At 42.5% G+C, this 21,801-nt stretch overlaps 1 protein-coding gene across 5 annotated transcripts in view; it reads right to left on the reverse strand.

Annotated features, from left to right (window-relative positions):
- LOC139474226 (calmodulin-like) overlaps nucleotides 1–21,801 on the reverse strand; it is a 180,284-nt gene that overhangs the window by 139,238 nt on the left and 19,245 nt on the right. Inside the window, exons 1-2 of one of the 5 annotated variants that reach the window (XM_071257157.1) lie at nucleotides 20,408–20,488; nucleotides 9,474–9,530 (exon numbers count right to left, since the gene is read on the reverse strand). The exons of 1 other annotated variant lie outside the window; for it this stretch is intronic. In XM_071257157.1, the coding sequence (XP_071113258.1) occupies nucleotides 9,474–9,530; nucleotides 20,408–20,416 (66 nt within the window). In that variant the 5' untranslated portion in view covers nucleotides 20,417–20,488. Of the gene's footprint in view, nucleotides 1–9,473; nucleotides 9,531–9,791; nucleotides 9,812–20,407; nucleotides 20,491–21,801 lie in introns of those variants that run through there. 3 more of the 5 variants (XM_071257139.1, XM_071257180.1, XM_071257165.1) reach the window with 3 other exon arrangements.

Raw genomic sequence — 21,801 nt, forward strand, 5'->3', positions numbered from 1 at the left:
TGGTAGAAGAACTGATCCAGGGCGTGGTGGAAGATAGGGATATAAGCAATGGTAGAAGAACTGATCCAGGGCGTGGTGGAACATAGGGATATCAGCAATGGTAGAAGAACTGTTCCAGGGCGTGGTGGAAGATAGGCCTATAAGCAATGATTTAAGAACTGATCCAGGGCGTGGTGGAAGATAGGGGTATAGGCAGTGGTAGAAGAACTGTTCCACGACGTGGTGGAACATAGGGATATCAGCAATGGTAGAAGAACTGATCCAGGGCGTGGTGGAACATAGGGATATCAGCAATGGTAGAAGAACTGTTCCAGGGCGTGGTGGAAGATAGGCCTATAAGCAATGGTAGAAGAACTGATCCAGGGCGTGGTGGAACATAGGGATATAAGCAATGGTAGAAGAACTGTTCCACGACGTGGTGGAAGATAGGGATATCAGCAATGGTAGAAGAACTTATCAAGGGCGTGGCAGAAGATAGGAATATCAGCAATGGTAGAAGAACTGATCCAGGGCGTGGTGGAACATAGGGATATAAGCAATGGTAGAAGAACTGTTCCACGACGTGGTGGAACATAGGGATATCAGCAATGGTAGAAGAACTTATCAAGGGCGTGGCGGAAGATAGGAATATCAGCAATGGTAGAAGAAATGATCCAGGGCGTGGTGGAACATAGGGATATAAGCAATGGTAGAAGAACTGTTCCACGACGTGGTGGAACATAGGGATATCAGCAATGGTAGAAGAACTGATCCAGGGCGTGGTGGAACATAGGGATATAAGCAATGGTAGAAGAACTGTTCCACGACGTGGTGGAAGATAGGGATATCAGCAATGGTAGAAGAACTTATCAAGGGCGTGGCGGAAGATAGGAATATCAGCAATGGTAGAAGAACTGATCCAGGGCGTGGTGGAACATAGGGATATAAGCAATGGTAGAAGAACTGTTCCACGACGTGGTGGAACATAGGGATATCAGCAATGGTAGAAGAACTTATCAAGGGCGTGGCGGAAGATAGGAATATCAGCAATGGTAGAAGAACTGATCCAGGGCGTGGTGGAACATAGGGATATAAGCAATGGTAGAAGAACTGTTCCACGACGTGGTGGAACATAGGGATATCAGCAATGGTAGAAGAACTTATCAAGGGCGTGGTGGAAGATAGGGATATCAGCAATGGTAGAAGAACTGATCCAGGACGTGGTGGAACATAGGGATATCAGCAATGGTAGAAGAACTGATCCAGGACGTGGTGGAAGATAGGGATATCAGCAATGGTAGAAGAACTGATCCAGGGCGTGGTGGAAGATAGGGATATCAGCAATGGTAGAAGAACTGATCCAGGGCGTGGTGGATGATAGGGTTATAGCACTGATTGAAGAACCTATCCAGGGCGTGGTGGAAGATAGGCCTATAAGTAATGGTATAACAACTGTTCCAGAACGTGGTGGAAGATAGGGATATCTGCAATGATAGAAGAACTGATCCAGGGCGTGGTGGAAGATAGGGTTATAAGCAATGATTGAAGAACTGATCCAGGGCGTGGTGGAACATAGGGATATCAGCAATAGTAGAATAACTGATCCAGGGCGTGGTGGAACATAGGGATAGCAGCAATGGTAGAAAAAACTGATCCAGGGCGCGGTGGAACATAGGGATATCAGCAATGATAGAAGAACTGATCCAGGGCGTGGTGGAAGATAGGGATATCAGCAATGATAGAAGAATTGATCCAGGGCGTGGTGGAAGATAGGGATATCAGCAATGGCAGAAGAACTGATCCAGGGCGTGGTGGAAGATAGGGATATCAGCACTGATTGAAGAACTGATCCAGGGCGCGGTGGAAGATAGGGATATCAGCACTGATTGAAGAACTGATCCAGGGCGCGGTGGAAGATAGGGATATCAGCACTGATTGAAGAACTGATCCAGGGCGCGGTGGAAGATAAGGATATCAGCAATGATAGAAGAACTGATCCAGGGCGTGGTGGAAGATAGGGATATCAGCAATGGCAGAAGAACTGATCCAGGGCGTGGTGGAAGATAGAGATATCAGCACTGATTGAAGAACTGATCCAGGGCGTGGTGGAAGATAGGGATATCAGCAATGGCAGAAGAACTGATCCAGGGCGTGGTGGAAGATAGGGATATCAGCACTGATTGAAGAACTGATCCAGGGCGCGGTGGAAGATAGGGATATCAGCAATGGTAGAAGAACTGATCCAGGGCGTGGTGGAAGATAGGGATATCAGCACTGATTGAAGAACTGATCCAGGGCGTGGTGGAAGATAGGGATATCAGCAATGGCAGAAGAACTGTACCAGGGCGTGGTGGAACAAATGATTGACGGCATTGACCGACACGCTTCTCTACCGGTAACCGTGTTTACATCCAAATAGAATTTTTAAACAACTATAAATTTGCCGAAAGTGGTTATAGTTATATGTAAAATAGCTATGCGATAAATAGCAAAGAGCAATGAAGAACGAAGCATGGTTTATTTCACAATAGAACATTTCTCTATCATGACTTCATTTTTGGGGATTCGAATATGTGCTTGCAACATGATGACGTCAGATACTGGATTGGACGACGTTATTTTGAGAGGGAAATGTTCAGTGAGTTGTTCCCCATTGATGTAGGTCGGGTAGGCTGATAATCGCAGTGGCCAAACGATCACATCCAAAAGTGGCGGAGATGTGAAAGCCGATATTTGGAGAAAAGGTATACATAATTGACATGAGGATTGTGAGAATATACCGGTAAAACCAAACTTAACCTACTTTTTCATAAAATGGACTTGTCCGACATTGCAGAGGTCAGATTCTATCAAGGGGGTCATCATAATTAAAATTAAGGTAACGATTTTTAAAGCTTGTACATTTTAATCAACATCCCCAAAGAGGCTGTACATAATGATGATATCTCATATAAGAAATAAACGACTCGTGGTCGTTGTGTATCGTTTATTCTACCATGAATTTGGAATTGACTCGATTGTGATGTAAAGCGAAATCCTTGCAATGCTTGCTTTGTTTTCTTTCGGGATGCCCACCTCATGTTAGCTTACCATGTTGCCGTGCTGATATGCTTTCAATTCCTGTCATATTTTCGAGTGAAGTATTACGGTGTAAACAAACTGCTTGAGTATATACAGCGACATATTGTGTTCGGTGATTCCGTAATTCAGATCGATAACCCACTCAAAACACTGGACTCAAGCCATCCCGATCCACTCAGTATATTTGCTAACACCAAAGAGTTCGCGTTTTATTTAGTCATGGTAGAATGGAGATAAACGTTCGGTTCGGTTCCAAATTCAATTTAGCGCGGTTAAATCTACAGGTAACCTAGCTCTACATTGAAAACACAGTATGTTTATCTCCTAAATAAAACACTGCAGGAAGAATAAACCACTCGGGGCTACGCCCGTCATGGTCTGATCTCTCCCGCAGTGTTTTATTATACGATAAACAACTCCCACGTGTTATTTATTTCTCAAATACGTATACATAACAGACCTAGTTAAGATACACATGCGTCAGCAGAAGCCTTATATTGTCCTGTATTGTCTTTTACACATCACAGGAATTATGGGTTACGTGGGTCACATCGGAAGCTTGTTCAATCATCGCTGACAAATCCCGGTTTCGAGTACCAATATGATCAAGATGGATTCATGAACTCGTTTACTCACACTTCCCGTATTGACTTTAAAACGCAACAGCGGCGTCTGTATTCACACACGTCATACATCACTGTGTGGAGTTTACATTTTAGTACGAGAAAAACCTTAAGACTCAACTCTGTCAAACTCATTTAGGCTCAGTAAGTCTTCACCAAAGAAAGCAGTTGATGTCCAGAGTCTTAAAACGCCGAACTATACAAACAAGTGCGGTATTTAAAAGTCTTCTTAACATAACCTAACGACTTGATTAGTTATTGATGACAGGCTTCAGTAATACCTTCCTACTGAAACCTGTGAAAGTACTTAGCATTGCTCCCATTCAGTACACAATCAATCCACGGTACTCTAAGTAGGCGCAACGATCTTTAGTTCAATTCCCCAAGGGAGCCATGCATGGAGAAAACAGACATGTTTAATACAATATCAATACTATATTAACACAATATTAAATCATGAAACCTGATGCAAGCATAAGGTCATTATTTCCTTCACGTTGAGAAAGATGTGTTAGAAACAGAACAGACAGACATGTGGAACAGCCCATGCCGTTCCCGCGAGGCCAACTCCCTTGGAAATGCATGAAGAGCAATGGAAAGGAGTCTTATGTCTGTTTCTAGTATCACTAACACACACTCTGGCTGGTGTTCAGATCCGGGTCAGGATTCACCCATAATCTCACCTTCACAGGATCATTACCTCCTGTCGTAAGTAGTTGTACTGGAGGAGTATTGAGGAAAGATTTCACAATAGTTCAATACTATCTATTTCCAAAACAAATAACTGTCTCAATTGCTGCATCTGGAAAGGTTTCCCAGAGCTCATCAGACCGTACACACAAGCTGATGATATTTCCTTAATGGACAGCTGGCCATGAAACCAAGTGTTCCAAGAACAGCATACCGTTCAGGTAAATAGGCATAATGAAAGGTTGTGTGAGAAAATTCACTTGAACTTCAGCCTTTTATCACACCTTGATGGAACATTGATTCACAGTGCTATAGATGTCGAAGACTGAATGTCTACAAACGCATGATTATCATTTTAAATGGCTTAAATAATTGCGATAGATAATCAATATTGACTTTCATAGACAAAGGTAATATATTGAATTTCACATACCAAGAATAATTATAGCAAATGGTTGACTAAAGTTAATTGCAGAAGGGGATTGACTTTGATAGATTCATGGCAATCACGGAAAAGGATTGACTCTGATAGATTCATGGCAATCACGGAAAAAGATTGACTTTGATAGATTCATGGCAATCACGGAAAAAGTTTGACTTTGATAGATTCACGGCAATCACGGAAAAGGATTGACTTTGATAGATTCATGGCAATCACGGAAAAAGATTGACGTTCATAACTAAAGGTAATCCTGGTAATCACGGTCGGGGTCCATCATGACATCGACGAGCTGTAGCCGTTGGATGAATGGATGTTATTTTACGCCGCAGCCAACAATATCTCATCAATATCCGTAATCAAGTGTGGCACAGCTGCACAAAGTCCATGCGAGCCGACACACTAACAGGTCACACATTGTGATCACACGATGACACACCAAGAAGCGGGTCTCACACGGGGATAACATGAACCTAATTTTAGTCTTACCGACCCGCCACCTCCCCGGAGATTTGTTCTGCACACTTTAAAAATAAGAACAAACTAACATTTCATAAACATGCATGCAATACCGCCTGTCAAAACTTTCTCTGTTATCTTGTAGAGGAGTCTGGAGTTCGTCGTATGCTCATCACACCATTTCCAACCCTGACACATACGTTAGTTCTAGACTTGGAGGATGGGTATAACAATTACCAACCCAAACATTCAGGCGCGTTGGAGATATAAGCAAACGCATCATTATCTAGCACAAACTATAACTCATCTCCAGCAAGCTGACAAATCCCAACATTCGTTAATGGCTGTTAAGAAGTTATTAACCCAGAAGGGCACACACTATCAGTTAGTGTTGTCGAAGTATCGGGAGTAGCAACACAGGGGATAGCTCAAGGCTGGGGTAGTGTTTCGACACAACACACACTGAACCATAAGCCTGGATTTCCTTGGGAATCAACACTTGCATGCTGTACTGATAAGGTTATTTAGTCAGCGTTATGTCACTTCCGGGTTCTGAAGTCTGCAGCCACTGGAGTCATTGGGTGCATTACCACCTGTGGATGAACCATTTTTAATATCCAGTTGTGTTTATGTAATGTGTTTGATGTGAGCGTTCTGATCATGATGTTCCACCTTGTGCTTGGCTTCATTATAACTTGTGTGCTTGGGTAGTAGCTTGTTGACGTTAACACACACACACACGTATACCACACACACACACACACACACACACACACACACACACACACACACACACACACACACACACACACACACACACACACACACACACACAGCGAAACACACACACAGCTAAACACACACACAGCTAAACACTTACAAAACATGTTTCATCAAAGGATGAAATAGAATATCGCAAAACGTTTACCTGAGTTAAAGAAGTAATTATATCTAAGTACGGCATGTCAAATACCATCAAACAACCATCATTATGCCTTTACAGCTACCGTTCTTACAGTGTGATTGCGTCTCTGGTACATACTGTGCGTGTAAGCGATGTTTGGTAAACGCCGCTGGGGGGAAAGCACGACTTCGCAGACAGGGATTGATTACCACGTCAGTGTAACCCAGAAACACGAGTATGGTGACGACCGTCACGGCTCAGAAACATTAAATCACGCCACATTAACTCCTCCACACAACCCTCATATTACTCCTCTACACATCCCTTGTCTTACTCCTCTACACAGCCCTTGTCTTACTCCTCTACACAACCCTTATCTTATTCCTCTACACATCCCTCATCTTACTCCTCTACACAACCCTAATCTTATACCTCCACACATCCCTCATCTTACTCCTCTACACAACCCTTATCTTACTCCTCTACACAACCCTTATCTTATTCCTCCACACAACCCTTATCTTATTCCTCCACACAACCCTCATCTTACTCCTCCACACAACCCTTATCTTACTCCTCTACACAACCCTCATCTTACTCATCTACACAGCCCTTATCTTACTCCTCTACACAACCCTCATCTTACTCCTCTACACAGCCCTTGTCTTACTCTTCCACACACCCCTTATCTTATTCCTCCACACAACCCTCATCTTATTCCTCCACACATCCCTCATCTTACTCCTCTACACAATCCTTATCTTACTCCTCTACACAACCCTTATCTTATTCCTCCACACATCCCTCATCTTACTCCTCTACACAGCCCTTATCTTACTCCTCTACAAAACTCTCATCTTACTCCTCTACACAGCCCTTGTCTTACTCTTCCACACAACCCTTATCTTATTCCTCGACACAACCCTCATCTTACTCCTCTACACAGCCCTCATATTGCTCATCCACACAACCCTCATATTACTCCTCTACACAACCCCCATATTACTCACCCACACCCCCCCCCATATTACTCACTCACACAACCCTTATATTACTCATCCACACAACCCCCATACTACTCACCCACACAACCCCCATATTACTCATCCCTGCAACCCTCATATTACTCAGCGACACAACCCTCATATTACTCATCCACACAACCCTCATATTACTCAGCGACACAACCCTCATATTACTCATCCACGCAACTCTCATCTTACTCACCCACACAACCCTCATATTACTCATCCACACAACCCTCATATTACTCACCCACGCAACCCTCATCTTACTCCTCTACACAGCCCTCATATTGCTCATCCACACAACCCTCATATTACTCCTCTACACAACCCCCATATTACTCACCCCCCCCCCATATTACTCACTCACACAACCCTTATATTACTCATCCACACAACCCCCATACTACTCACCCACACAACCCCCATATTACTCATCCCTGCAACCCTCATATTACTCAGCGACACAACCCTCATATTACTCATCCACACAACCCCCATATTACTCAGCGACACAACCCTCATATTACTCACCCACACAACCCTCATATTACTCAGCGACACAACCCTCATATTACTCATCCACGCAACTCTCATCTTACTCACCACACAACACTCATATTACTCATCCACACAACCCTCATATTACTCACCCACGCAACCCTCATATTACTCACCCGTGCAACCCTCATATTACTCACCCATGCAACCCTCATATTATTCATCCACACTACCCCCATATTACTCACCCACACAACCCTCATCTTACTCACCCACACAACCCTCATCTTACTCACCCACACAACCCTCATATTACTCACCCACACAACCCTCATATTACTCATCCAGACAACTCTCATCTTCTCCTCTACACAACCCTCATATTATTCATCCACACAACCCTCATATTACTCATCCACGCAACTCTCATCTTACTCACCCACGCAACCCTCATCTTACTCACCCACGCAACCCTCATATTATTCATCCACACAACCCTCATATTACTCATCCACACAACTCTCATATTACTCATCCACGCAACCCTCATCTTACTCACCCACGCAACCCTCATCTTACTCACCCACGCAACCCTCATATTACTCACCCACACAACCCTCACATTACTCATCCACACAACCCTCATATTACTCACCCACACAACCCTCACATTACTCATCCACACAACCCTCATATTACTCACCCACGCAACCCTCATATTACTCACCCACACAACCCTCACATTACTCATCCACACAACCCTCATATTACTCACCCACACAACCCTCACATTACTCATCCACACAACCCTCATATTACTCACCCACGCAACCCTCATATTACTCATCCTTACAACCCTCATATTACTCATCCACACAACCCTCATATTACTCATCCACACAACCCTCATATTACTCATCCACACAACCCTCATATTACTCATCCACACAACTCTCATCCAGTTTGCAGCAGCTGAAGCTGTGTTGAGATGAAGCTCCACTCCCACCTGGCTACATGCCACACACCGGAGAAAAAGCTGTGCTTTTATATTCTGCGTCAACAGTAGTTTGTTATATCATGTTAGATGCTAGTATTACAGGGACATCGGCGAGGAGGGAATTGATGGTGAAACACCAAGGACTATAATCAAGACGAATTATCAGTGGACCCTGGCACGGGTAAGTGGCGCGACTCTGAACACAGAACATCGGAACCTGAGACGACTTGACCACCATTGTGCCCTCTGCCTTACACGCTGATCACATCAATGCAAACCATATTAAAATAATTTGAAGTGGTACAAACATTTTAAATAGCTCTAGCACAATAAATACTCTTTAAGAAAAACATTTGAATATGAAGATCTACATTTGACGAAGGGGCAAACAGTACACCTTCATCGATATACTCAGTTGTACAAATGGCATCCAACAGGTTACACTAAACTCACGACAAAATATATATTATATATAGCATTTGAAGCACATATGGTGGGGTCGGGTGGGGTTGGAGGTCCGTATGGGGGTCGGGGTGGGGGTGCAGGGAGGCGCTGCTAGGGAGGGGTGAACGCTTTGAGGGGTTGGGCATGCTCAAACTATGACATAAATCAGTGAAGCAACAGGTCTGTATTTCTAATTTGCACTGAACCCACAATTGAGGAGTTAACAAAAATTGACTGGAATATGATAATGAGGTCCGAAAATGAAGCAATTGAAAGTATATTCAGCTATAAAGACGTGCTGCTCCACCATCTAGGTAATAGTAGCGTATACCTCCTCACTGGTGGGCCAACACGGGCATCTGTACCCACGGCTCCGAGTTGAGTCACCCTACAATGAAATGGTGACAAATATGATTATTTCAGTTTATGAAGGACGGTGTCTCCAACAACATGGTGTGTAGCTCACGGCACAATCTACCCCTCACGACAACACGGCAACGGCAATGCCGTGTGATCGTGTTATTGTAATATGTGGTACTGATGCTAACATCATCAATATTTCGCTTTCGGCAGTGGATTACGTGTTTTTCGAGGTTATTCGGAAACATTGCTTATCTGGAGATGCCTGGACTGAACCTCAGTTACTTACTATCTCTGTGCGGGACATCCTTCCTTGTTTCTTGGGTGGTGGGCTAGCCTGGTGGTTAAAGCGTTCGCTCGTCATGCTGAAGGCCGGGTTCGATTCCCCACATGGGTACAATGTGTGAGCCCTACTCACACATCTGTTAGTATCTCCTTAGTCACGACACTGGAGATCTGCCCATTGCACAGCGACAGATTGAAGAACAAATGGTAACGCTATTAACAACATGTGCTGAAATGATCTCTTACACCCAAATCTGTTGTTAAACTTTACGCCTCTGAGCGCAGTTTTTCAGTCACCCTTGTGTTGGAGAAAAGCCCAGAATGACAGGCAAAACGCGTATCCTTTGGTAACAATTGGGATGAAGATAACTGTCGAAAATATGGCCATGTATCTCTGAAATAAAAGTGACAAAACCCTTTCCATATTCATAAGAAGTCTCTGCTAAAAAGCAGAGTTTATTATACGATTCCGACTCTGTCATGAGCATATGTGTACGTACGGACTGTGGCGTTTTTCAGTAACCAAAGACACTAATACACATCTTAAGACATATATAACGGCAGAGACACTTTCTCCTTCTACATTTGACCCATGAAGATCCGGGGTAGAATAGGTCTTCAGCAACCCATGCTTGCCGTAAAAGGCGACTATGCTTGTCGTAAGAGGCGACTAACGGGATCGGGTGGTCAGGCCCGCTGACTTGGATGAAGCATATCATCGATCCCAATTGCGTGGATCGATGCTCATGACATCAATCACTGGATTATCTGGTCCAGACTCGATTATTTACAGACCGCCGTCCTATAGCTGGAAAACAAAAAACCAACCAATCCTTCTACATGTTTTCTGCTATATATTTCTCTCTCTTGACTACAAATTTCAACTTCTGCGACTCCGTGGTCTAGTGGTAGAGCGTCCACCGGAAGAGCGGAAGGTCCGGGGTTTGATCCCCGGCCGCGTCATACCAAAAGACGTTAAAAGATGCTATTTGTTGTTACCCTGTCTGGCGCTCGGCATTAAGGCAGTAACAGAAGGACTGGTCGCCTCGTAGTCAGTATACTGTGTCTGAGTGGGGTATTCATGTTAGACTGCGGTATGGTATCTCAGTGAGCTAGCACTATAAAGTCCGGACTACTATTATGCAAACACCAACACCAACACGTGCATGCACGTCGCTATATGAGTGCAGATATCCTGGACGCGACGTTAAACCCAATTTCACCTCACCTCTGCGACTACAGTGACTCAGGTGCCTTTCGTTCATATTACGCAACACAAAGCGAGTGAGAATATAATGCCCTTGATTCACGTATCAATTAGCCAGACGTAGCTAAGCTCCAAGTGCCAAATTACCGACTTATATGCTGCGAAAAGATTTACAAAGCGGTGAGGCCGCGGTGCCCCAACTCCGAACCTTGCAGGAGGACGCCAATCTGGTCACCTCATCACCAGCAGAAAAGACACCTCCACGTGATACTGCCAGAACAGCCCCTGAGTGACAAATGGTAGTGTTAGATTGAATAACCAGTTGTTGCGACAACATGAGCAGCAGTTACATTGAAGCAGTCGTTGTTCTGACGTAAGCAAGGTGTAAAACATTCACATAATTATTAAGTGGAGGATGAGGTGCTTGGTTCAGCGACATGCTTTGCTGTAAGTTTTTTGTGACTGGAAAAATGTAGGCTAATGATACCGTATTGCTCCATAGATACCGTCACGTGTGATAGGTGGTCTCATGTGTACTGCATAGTGAATGAGGGGATGTTGTTGTACTTCGCGGTCAGTAACGTTCAAGCGAAATCACGGCGGCCTGAAAATAATCGGTAAATCGGACTGACAGTACTGTCACCAGTTGTGGATTAAACGACGTCCCATGCCCACTGGCACGACCCGATCTACATTGTGTCTTTGTACAACAACATTGCTGCCATTTTTGTATTGCTTACACTGACTTTGATGAAGGTGAAACAAAACGTTCAGTGTACGTCCACGACGTTGATCGTTGCCGCCAATAGTTAATACAGGGCAAAATTATAGATCGCCGTGAAATAATAGTAGTATTGCTGTATGTAGCGTGGATTAACACTCACTCACTCACTCACTCACTCACTCACTCACACACACACACACACACACACAAAAAGAATGCTTGATTCCAATGCTCTGGTACAAAATGCCATTTTACATTCCGGTCAGATGAAACTGCTCTTTAAAACCATGACGTCAAATCAAGAACATTTCAGGCAAGTAACCCGAGAATACCCAAAGAATCAAATTCTAATGATTCTTGTAACCATGTAATTACACCAGACTGCGCCCACAGATGCTGTGACCAAGTCTCCTGGTGCCTCTGACAGTAGAACACTGTACAGTATGGGGTCATAGTACTACCACACTGACGGGCACATTCGTGACCAACTCGTGTTAATCCGGGACAAGCCGAACAGCGACTCCTGCCCCTCCCATGGCCATTTTTGCGACCGGATTCCGTCTTAGCGCAAACGGGCATACCTAAAATAATTGTCAACTCGACGCGTTATGGTTCACATATATTTCCCCATATATTATATATATTTCAGATGCAATTTAAAGCACATCTGGACATGCGGAATTATACAGCATGATTGAACACATTTAACTGTGCCTTGGGTATATTTTTAGATGCAAGACATATGTAAAAACAAAAATTATTTCTGAGGGATTCTTTGACGAAGAATTTGAAATCATACGCGCATTCTGATTGGTTTGTCGTATTTTCGCACATAACATTCATCGATAGGGGGACGAGTCTTCTTGCAGGTTACGGAAAGAGGCGAGTGGTGACGAATCCGAAGGGCAATCTAAGGTTGTTTGGGACCTACGTAGACTGGAACCAAAGGGACGCAACTCTGCCCCGCGAATTGCGACGCCGAAACCACCGAGCCACCGATGTAAATATCTTGGTTCTTTATGCAAATAAACTGCGAAACCCCATGGTGTGTCTACATCATATTTATGAATATCGTTACCGTTCTTCAAAGTAAATTTGTTTGTCGAATATGCCTTAATAATCAACTGTGAGAGTGAGGTTTTACACCGTTTTCAGCAATATCCCAGCCACAAAGCGACCAAGAATGGGATAAAGTAAAGAGCCGTGAGAATTCGTTCTCTTTTATCACAAGGCTATTTTCGAGGAATAGAAGATAACATAACGACGACACATTATTGAATTCGGGTTACTTGCTGTCTGGTAAAGGTAAAAACATTGGACGATCTAAATTGTATATGTCGAGAATGAAATGTTCATAGTTTCAATGTTTTTGCATAGCTGCCCACATTTCACTCTTCTTCAACACCTTGGGCCTTCAATCTGAAGTATTGTATGAAGGCTGCTTGAAACTGCTCTTGAAGTAAATCGTGATAATATTATTTTAATCAATGTTCACCGAATAGAATAATTTAACCCCTGCTTTTCCCCGGGCAATTGAGGACGCCTGTGTTGTGACAGGTAGTTTTGTGACAAGCAGTTGTGTGACAAGTAGTACTGCACGATGGTCTCAAAGAATTCTGCAGAGGATCAGTGTTTAACAGGAAGGCGTGGGGGTAGAGACACGTTCCGCGGGGGTGTTATAATATGTACACAAATGATAGTTTTACTGAAGGTCTGTTGAAGGACAATGGTATGAAATGAAGCACCATTGAATCGTTATCCGTGTGTAGGTGGGGAAGGAGGTGCTACTTACCCGGCCTACATTGTGTCTTTTTTATGTTGTGAAAAAATAGCCATTGCTTAGATGGATCGGGTTTTGATAAATCGTCTATTAATTAATGTAGAAAGATCATTGAGTGATGTGTTGAAGTATTTATCCCGGTTAAAGGTGAGGTGAAATGGGGTTTAACGTCGCGTCCAAGATTATTGAACTTATATAGCGACGTGCATGCTCTGGCTGCTTGTACTAGTCCGGACTGATGCCGATTTTATAGTGCCGGCCCACTCAGATACCATGCCGAGATTAACATCAATACCCTACTCAGACACACTTAGACTCAGAACCGACTAGCCCTTGTTTTATCCCCTAAATGCCTTGCGCCAGGCAGGGTAACAACAAGTACCATATTTTGTTTTGACGCGGCCGGGGATCAAACTCCGGCCCTTCCGCTCTCCGGGCGGACGCTCTACTACTAGACCACAGAGGCGGTCTATCCTGATAAAAGGCCGATGTAATATTAACCTAACGTGATGTGTCAGCGTCCAGGAAGGTGTTATCTAATTTCTCTGGGTTAACGTCACGTTAATTTAGCACGGATGTCATTACATGAGAGTGAACTAGCGAATACTGTTATGTGTATTTTGGAGACACCCACGGGCAGACTAGAAGGTTAAGGATGTGAATGAGTTGGTGTCGAAGCCGCTGTGAACAGTATTTAACACATGACATGCGGGATTGGTGTAGTTGGGTAATGCACCACCACCAACAGAAGTAATCTAACCGGCATACGCACACAACCAACATAAGACATCTGACCAAATAAGACATATAACCAAATAATACATATAACCAAATAAGACATATAACCAAATAAGACATCTGACCAAATAAGACATATAACCAAATAAGACATCTGATCAACAAAGACTTCTAACCAAAATAAGACTCTAACCAACATAAGACATGATCTTATTTTAACTAACATAAGAAACTAACCAACGTAAGACAAATAATCAACATAAAACTTCTAACCAACATAAGACATCTGACCAAATAGGACATCTAACCAAATAAGACATATAACCAAATAAGACATATAACCAAATAAGACATATAACCAAATAAGACATCTGACCAAATAGGACATATAACCAAATAAGAAATCTGACCAAATAAGACATATAACCAAATAAGAAATCTGACCAAATAAGACATATAACCAAATAAGACATATAACCAAATAAGACATCTGATCAACATAGACTTCTAACCAAAATAAGACTCTAACCAACATAAGACATGATCTTATTTTAACTAACATAAGAAACTAACCAACGTAAGACAAATAATCAACACTTTTAAGAGTTCTAAGTTAAACTAACATAAAACTCTAACCAACATAAGACATCGAAGTTAAACTAACATAAAACTCTAACCAACATAAGACATCGAAGTTAAACTAACATAAAACTCTAACTAACATAAAAGCGAGTGAGTGAGTATGGTTGTACGCCGATTTTAGCAATATTCCAGCAATATCACGGCGGTCATAAGAAAAAACACTCTGACCAACATAAGACATTTAACCAAATAAGACATCTGACCAAATAAGACATTTAACCAAATAAGACATCTGACCAACATAAGACATCTTACAAGATGAGACTCTAACCAACATAAGACATCGAAGTTAAACTAACATAAAACTCTAACCAACATAAAAGCGAGTGCGAGTGAGTGAGTATGGTTGTACGCCGATTTTAGCAATATTCCAGCAATATCACGGTGGTCATAAGAAAAAACACTCTGATCAACATAAGACATCTAACCAAATAAGACTCTAACCAACGTAAGACATCGAAGTTAAACTAACATAAAATTCTAACCAACATAAGACATCGAAGTTTAACTAACATAAAACTCTAACCAACATAAGACATCGAAGTTAAACTGACATAAAACTCTAACTAACATAAGACATCGAAGTTAAACTAACATAAAACTCTAACCAACATAAGACATCGAAGTTAAACTGACATAAAACTCTAACTAACATAAGACATCGAAGTTAAACTAACATAAAACTCTAACTAACATAAGAGCGAGTGAGTGAGTATGGTTGTACGCCGATTTTAGCAATATTCCAGCAATATCACGGCGGTCATAAGAAAAAACACTCTGACCAACATAAAACATTTAACCAAATAAGACATCTGACCAACATAAGACACCTGAACAACTTAAGACACCCATCCAACATAAGATATCTGACCAACATGAGACATCTTACCGACATGAGACATCTTACCAACATAAGACATCTTACCAACATAAGACATCTGATCAATATAAGAAATCCACCCAACATAAGACATCCTTCCAACATAAGAAATCTGATCAACATAAGACAGCCACCCAACATAAGACATCTGACCAACATAAGACATCTGACCAACATAAGACACCCATGCAACATAAGACATCTGACCGACAAAAGACATCCAGCCAACATGAGACATCTAAACTACATAATCAGTCACCAACGTGAACTCTCTCACCGACATAAATACCTCATGAATTTCTGGAACTTCGACAAGGACACTTGCCAATATATACACAACCTCTGTTTAAGATCGGGCGACTCTCATTGCATCAGTACGTACAGGAATTAATGTTGTATACATATGCACTTTCACAGCATATACATGTATGTCCCCTCCCGAGTTAACACATATTTGGTGCAGCGACTGTTATCGATGTGTTTTTATGTGCCCGTGATTAGCAGAGTGCCCTTTACCTGGTCTGCAAGCAGATGACATATGGTTGGTGTTTATTTGTGTAACAACGAGGCGTGTTCAATAACTCTCATCACGGAACGTGCTGTGAGAGTGCCTTAATTAACTAAAACACAGATAGCAAGGATAGATAAAACACATTTGCCTATTGCATGCTCAGTTTGTCAGATCTATCCTTAAGGAGATGGCAATTACACCACGCAGAATAACACCATGGTTCTAAACAGCAAGATAACGGTATCTGGCACTTACTAGACGACAGATGGTTTTGCGTAAAGCGAGATCTTAAACAATATGGTATGTGATTCTATACCCTTTAGACGAGGAGTGAATGATATAAGACCCTTGACCGTGTTATAACGGAGCACAATATGAAATATTGAATATATATTTGCAACCGGTCCCAGAGCAGCTAACACATCGCCCTGTAGTCTTTGACCTATACAATGAATTTGATATTGAAGAATTTGGCTGAAAATCGAATTCTCACAAAAAAGTTTGTTCAGATTCCTTTCCGTCATGTGACCTTTAACATACATAACAGTGACTGATGTGGGTGATCTTTCACGAGAGATTATCTACAGACCAAATTTGAAAATGGATAGGTATGCCCAGAAACCGAAACCTTTGCAGAAACTATTTGTCTAGGATCCGTCAGTGACTTGACTTACCAAGGCTACCATCTGGTATCTGGCAGCCTTGATCACTCCCCTTACAATAGTGTTAGAGCGCAGTTGTTTTGTCGTTCAGTACATCACAACGCGTTAGCTTAATGTGAAGCAAAAGCACTTCAGTGAGGCACGTCATCGATGTTTTACTTCTTTGTCGAAACGCAAGAGGGAGGGTATGGTAATATCAGGATGAGACCTGGATTCGAACCAGCGACCATAGGATCCTGGCATGCCTTGTCTTCACAGCGAATTAAAGACGACTGGGCCACCCATGCCGCCCCCCTCCCCCACCCCCTCCTCATGTATATTTGGAAGCTATAGTTCTTGGAATACACTTGAAACATGCTACGCTCATGCAGCATGTTCCAAACACAGACGAGAATTAACACAACTGTCCTGAAATGACGGCAGAATAAGAGGCTAAGACTCTTAAACATTGCGATTTCAAGGAGTATCAGCTGTTGTACAAGCTGCTTGCGGTGTGTCTATAGTCCCCTAATTATAAGGGATTCGTTAGTGGGCAGAGGGCCAGGGAAATTGAGTGACGATCGCCATCCTTGTGAATAATGCATCAGTGAAGTGATTTCTAACATGTTACGACTTCATGTGTTATTATGGCATTTACTCTGCTTTGGACAGTCAGGGGCAGACAAATCTGTTGTACACGGCCACAACGGCCAACAACATGTACTGGTTAACTTCATCTGAATGTGTGAGTGAGTGAGTTTGGTTTAACGCCATATTTAGCAATATTCCAGCAATATCATGGCGGGGGACACCTTGTGTAAGCATGTACAAGGAGATCGGCAGCTGATGGTGTTACCATGTACAATGAGATCGGCAGCTGATGGTGTAAACATGTACAAGGAGATCGGCAGCTGATGGTGTAAACATGTACAAGGAGATCGGCAGCTGATGGTGTAAGCATGTACAAGGAGATCGGCAGCTGATGGTGTGACAATGTACAAGGATATCGGCAGCTGATGGTGTGAGTATGTTCTAATAGATCGGCATCTGGTGGGTTAAGCAAGTACTATGAAATCGACAGCTGGTGGTGTAAGCATGTACTTTGAGATCGGCAGCTGGCGGTGTAAACATGTCCTATGAGATCGGCAGCTGATGGTGTAAGCATGTACAATGAGATCGGCAGCTGGCGGTGTAAACATGTCCTATCAGATCGGCAGCTGATGGTGTAAGCATGTACAAGGAAATCGGCATGTACTATGACATCGGCAGTTAATGATGTAAGCATGTACTATGAGATCGGCAGCTGGTGATGTAAGCATGTACTATGAGATCGGCAGCTGATGGTGTAAGCATGTACGATGAGATCGGCAGCTGGCGGTGTAAGCATATACTATGAGATTGGCAGCTGACAGTGTGAAAATGCAGAAACCATGAATGTGAGCCAAGACGACAGCAGGTAAATACAAACATGAAGTGGTCTGGACTTATATCATGGCCAGCGAGTGTAAACTATAATCTGCCGAACTGTGGTACAAAGTGAAAATCACGTCAGAGGGAGCGATCGAGTGAGTTAGTGAATTAGTAAGTGAGTGAATTAGTGAGTGAGTGAGTGGGGTTTCATTTCTCCCTCGACATTATTCACTGTTCCCATTTTAGTAATCGACTCTGGGTATTCAGTGTGAGGTACGCGCGCCACCCCACCATCTCAAAACCAGAGTCTGATAATCAGTCTCAAAGACGTATCCTCAGATAATAGGGACAAGGTGTCATGCGTAGTACGCTTGGACAGGAGGACAATGTCAAAAGAGAATAGTTTTCCGATCAGAACTGTGTAACCAATTCTGCCGTCATGTGGCATACCCGTGTGTGTACCCTCCGTGGCCAGTTGCAGGTCCACAATCATGAACGTTTGAACCTCAGCAAAAACAGTTGGATCACAAAAAAAGAACAATTGGACCTAAGGAAACAGTTGTTTCCAGTAAGAACAACTAAATATTCACCAAAACAGCTGGGTCTCACCAAGAGTGAGTGAGTGAGTTTGGTTTTACGCCGCTTTTAGCAATATTCCAGCAATATCACGACGGGGGACACCAGAAATGGGCTTCACACATTGTACCCATGTCGGGAATCGAACCCGGGTCTTCGGCGTGACGAGCGAACGCTTTAACACTAGGCTACCCGACCGCCCCTTGTCTCACCAAGTACTGTTAGAACAAGAACAATTGGCTATTAGCAAAAACAGTTGGATCTAAGTAAAAACAGTTGGATCTAAGTAAAAACAGTTGGATCTAAGTAAAAATAGTTGGGCATCGCCAAGAACCGTGGGTTGTGGCGGTGTTGCAACAAACGGCGTATTGCCTGAGACGAGCACTAGTGTTCTTCACTATGTTTATTTATAGAGAAATCTTCATAAATAATGGACTAATTGCACCATCGGCTAGGAAAATTGAAATTGCAGGCATTGATTTTCAGTTCAGATTTAAGCTAGAAAATGCACAGAGAAGATTTGAGGCGTGAAGATTTGGGGCGTGAACACCATTAAGGGAAATATACACTTCACAGCGAAAAGAGAACTTTCAAAGATTAGTCTGCGATAAGTGATTTAACAAAGACATTCCCTGTTTTCCCGCCCTTCACATAAATTTAAAATGTCTATTACAACTACTGTGTTATTTTATAAATATATCATGTACCATTGTATACCAAAAATGCAAATTCATCATATGTATATATGTAGATGTATGTGTGAGTGTATGTTGGTATATGTGTTTGTGTGTATTACTGTATATATATGAATATGTGTGTGTTATTATATTTTCTCATTACTTGTAATTCCTATGCGCTGTATATTATACTGCACCACAGAATTAACATACCACAATGTAATAAAATGTATATAGGAGAAGGCCTCGTAAGTGTGTCACTTGTGCCTAATCCATTTGGTTTTCCGCAAAAAAATTGTTTAAATCAAAAGCCCTATTTCCTTACTCGTGTTTACTACAATGTAGCTTGAAGTTTAGGGATATAGGCGACATCAGTCAAGGAACTGTTATACCTAGCTTCACAGAGGACTCAAGTAGGGTTAGGATGCTTTACGAAGTCTTTAGGATAATGCCGCACGAGGAGGCAGGCAAATACATCTATGTTGCCAAGGAGCGTGTCTTCTGAAAGTATTCCCACTATCCATTAAGGTTAAAACCCATCGCAAAAAACGTGCTGCATACGAATTGGTAATATGCAACTAGCTTAATCTTTACGCGTGTATTCTAGGTTGAAATCAAGTGTTGCGAGTGATAATAGATGTGTTGGTGTTTGAACTGACTACGTTCTATAGGCTTATGTTCTGACACTGACAACATAACATTTGAAAGACCAACGTTGTTGATTTCTGTAATCTTCATCTTTACATCCAATAACCGTTTTGATGAACATCAATGCAGAGGAGACAAGTACAGTTAGCAATTGAAAGTTGCTTGTTGAACTGCAAATATACTAACCTGGTTCATGATGTATACCCGGTCGTAGTCGGAGATGTTGGGATTATTCCATGGTGGGGAGGAGAACGGCACTGCCAGGCACCTAGGAGCGGCGGTAAATGTTTGTCAAATTGCTGCCAATTGCTGTATTCGAGGAGTGTTCACCGTCTATCTGTCATCTCGGGGCTATATATAACTGACCTAGAAGTGGACCGCCGGGAGATATTGATGGATGGATATTCCAGTACATCACCCATACTTTATTGTATTAGTACAACTTGTTATTAGAAACATATCTAGCTTTACCAAGACGCGCACGATGTGGTGAGTTTTATATACGATGGCATTGGGGAATTGTGACGATTATTGGCAGCGATTAAGCGTATTTATGTATCAGTGGTTCAATTTCTAGCAAAGGACTGGATTATAGCAGCGCAACGGCTAGTATATTAGATCGGTATTATTTTAAGGGATGTGTTTGTAGTTAATGCTACAATAATGTCCAAATACATAGGCTAATGTGGTTCAAACTCTTTATGAATTTCATTAGCCTGAGCAGGTAGACATCCTAACTTTTCGGTTTAAGAACATGGGCTTCCAGACAGCAGTGGAAGTGATACGATTTATTTTGTATTCCACTTTATGCCTTCAAATTGCAATACCCTATGCAATCAAGAAGCTTATGTTGAATGTCTCAGAGAGGTCAAATGTAAAGACTAGGTTTCACCTGGTATCAATACCATTTGATGTTTGAGAGGATTCATAATATAGTACAATGGACTGTTTTGAGCAGAGATTACTTTTGTTTTGTCACTTTTATTCATCTTTTTTTATCAAGATGTACATTGATAGCATTTAAAAAGTTACCAATAGTACCAGGGCACCGTCGCTCACGTGTTATACGAAGAATATGCTTGAATTGTTGGATAGGCATTACTTGGAAGTTTGCGTGCGGATGAGGTGAGGTGAAATGGGGTTTAACGTCGCGTCCAAGATTATTGCACTTATATATATATGTGTGTGTGTGTGTGTGTGTGCTAGTCCGGACTGCCGATTTATAGTGCTAGCTCACTGAGATACCATGCCGCAGTTCACCATAAATACCCCACTCAGACACAGTATACTGACTACGAGCCGACCAGTTCATGTTTTAGCCCCTTAATGCCGAGCGCCAGACAGGGTAACAACAAGTACCATCTTTTAACGTCTTTCGGTATGACGCGGTCGGGGATCGAACCCCGGACCTTCCGCTCTCCGGGCGGACGCTCTACCATTAGACCACAGAGGCGGTCCAGTTGGCGGATGACAATGAAGAGACAATTTATGGATAACAACTTCTTTATTTACTGTGAAGGCGACGTTTCAGATGCTTATACCGTTGTCAGGAAAAGTTGACAAAAATCAAGAATATGTTT

Source organism: Haliotis cracherodii, unplaced genomic scaffold (assembly GCF_022045235.1).
Source record: "Haliotis cracherodii isolate W230 unplaced genomic scaffold, xgHalCrac1.p SCAF_1, whole genome shotgun sequence".
Classification (NCBI taxonomy): domain Eukaryota; kingdom Metazoa; phylum Mollusca; class Gastropoda; order Lepetellida; family Haliotidae; genus Haliotis; species Haliotis cracherodii.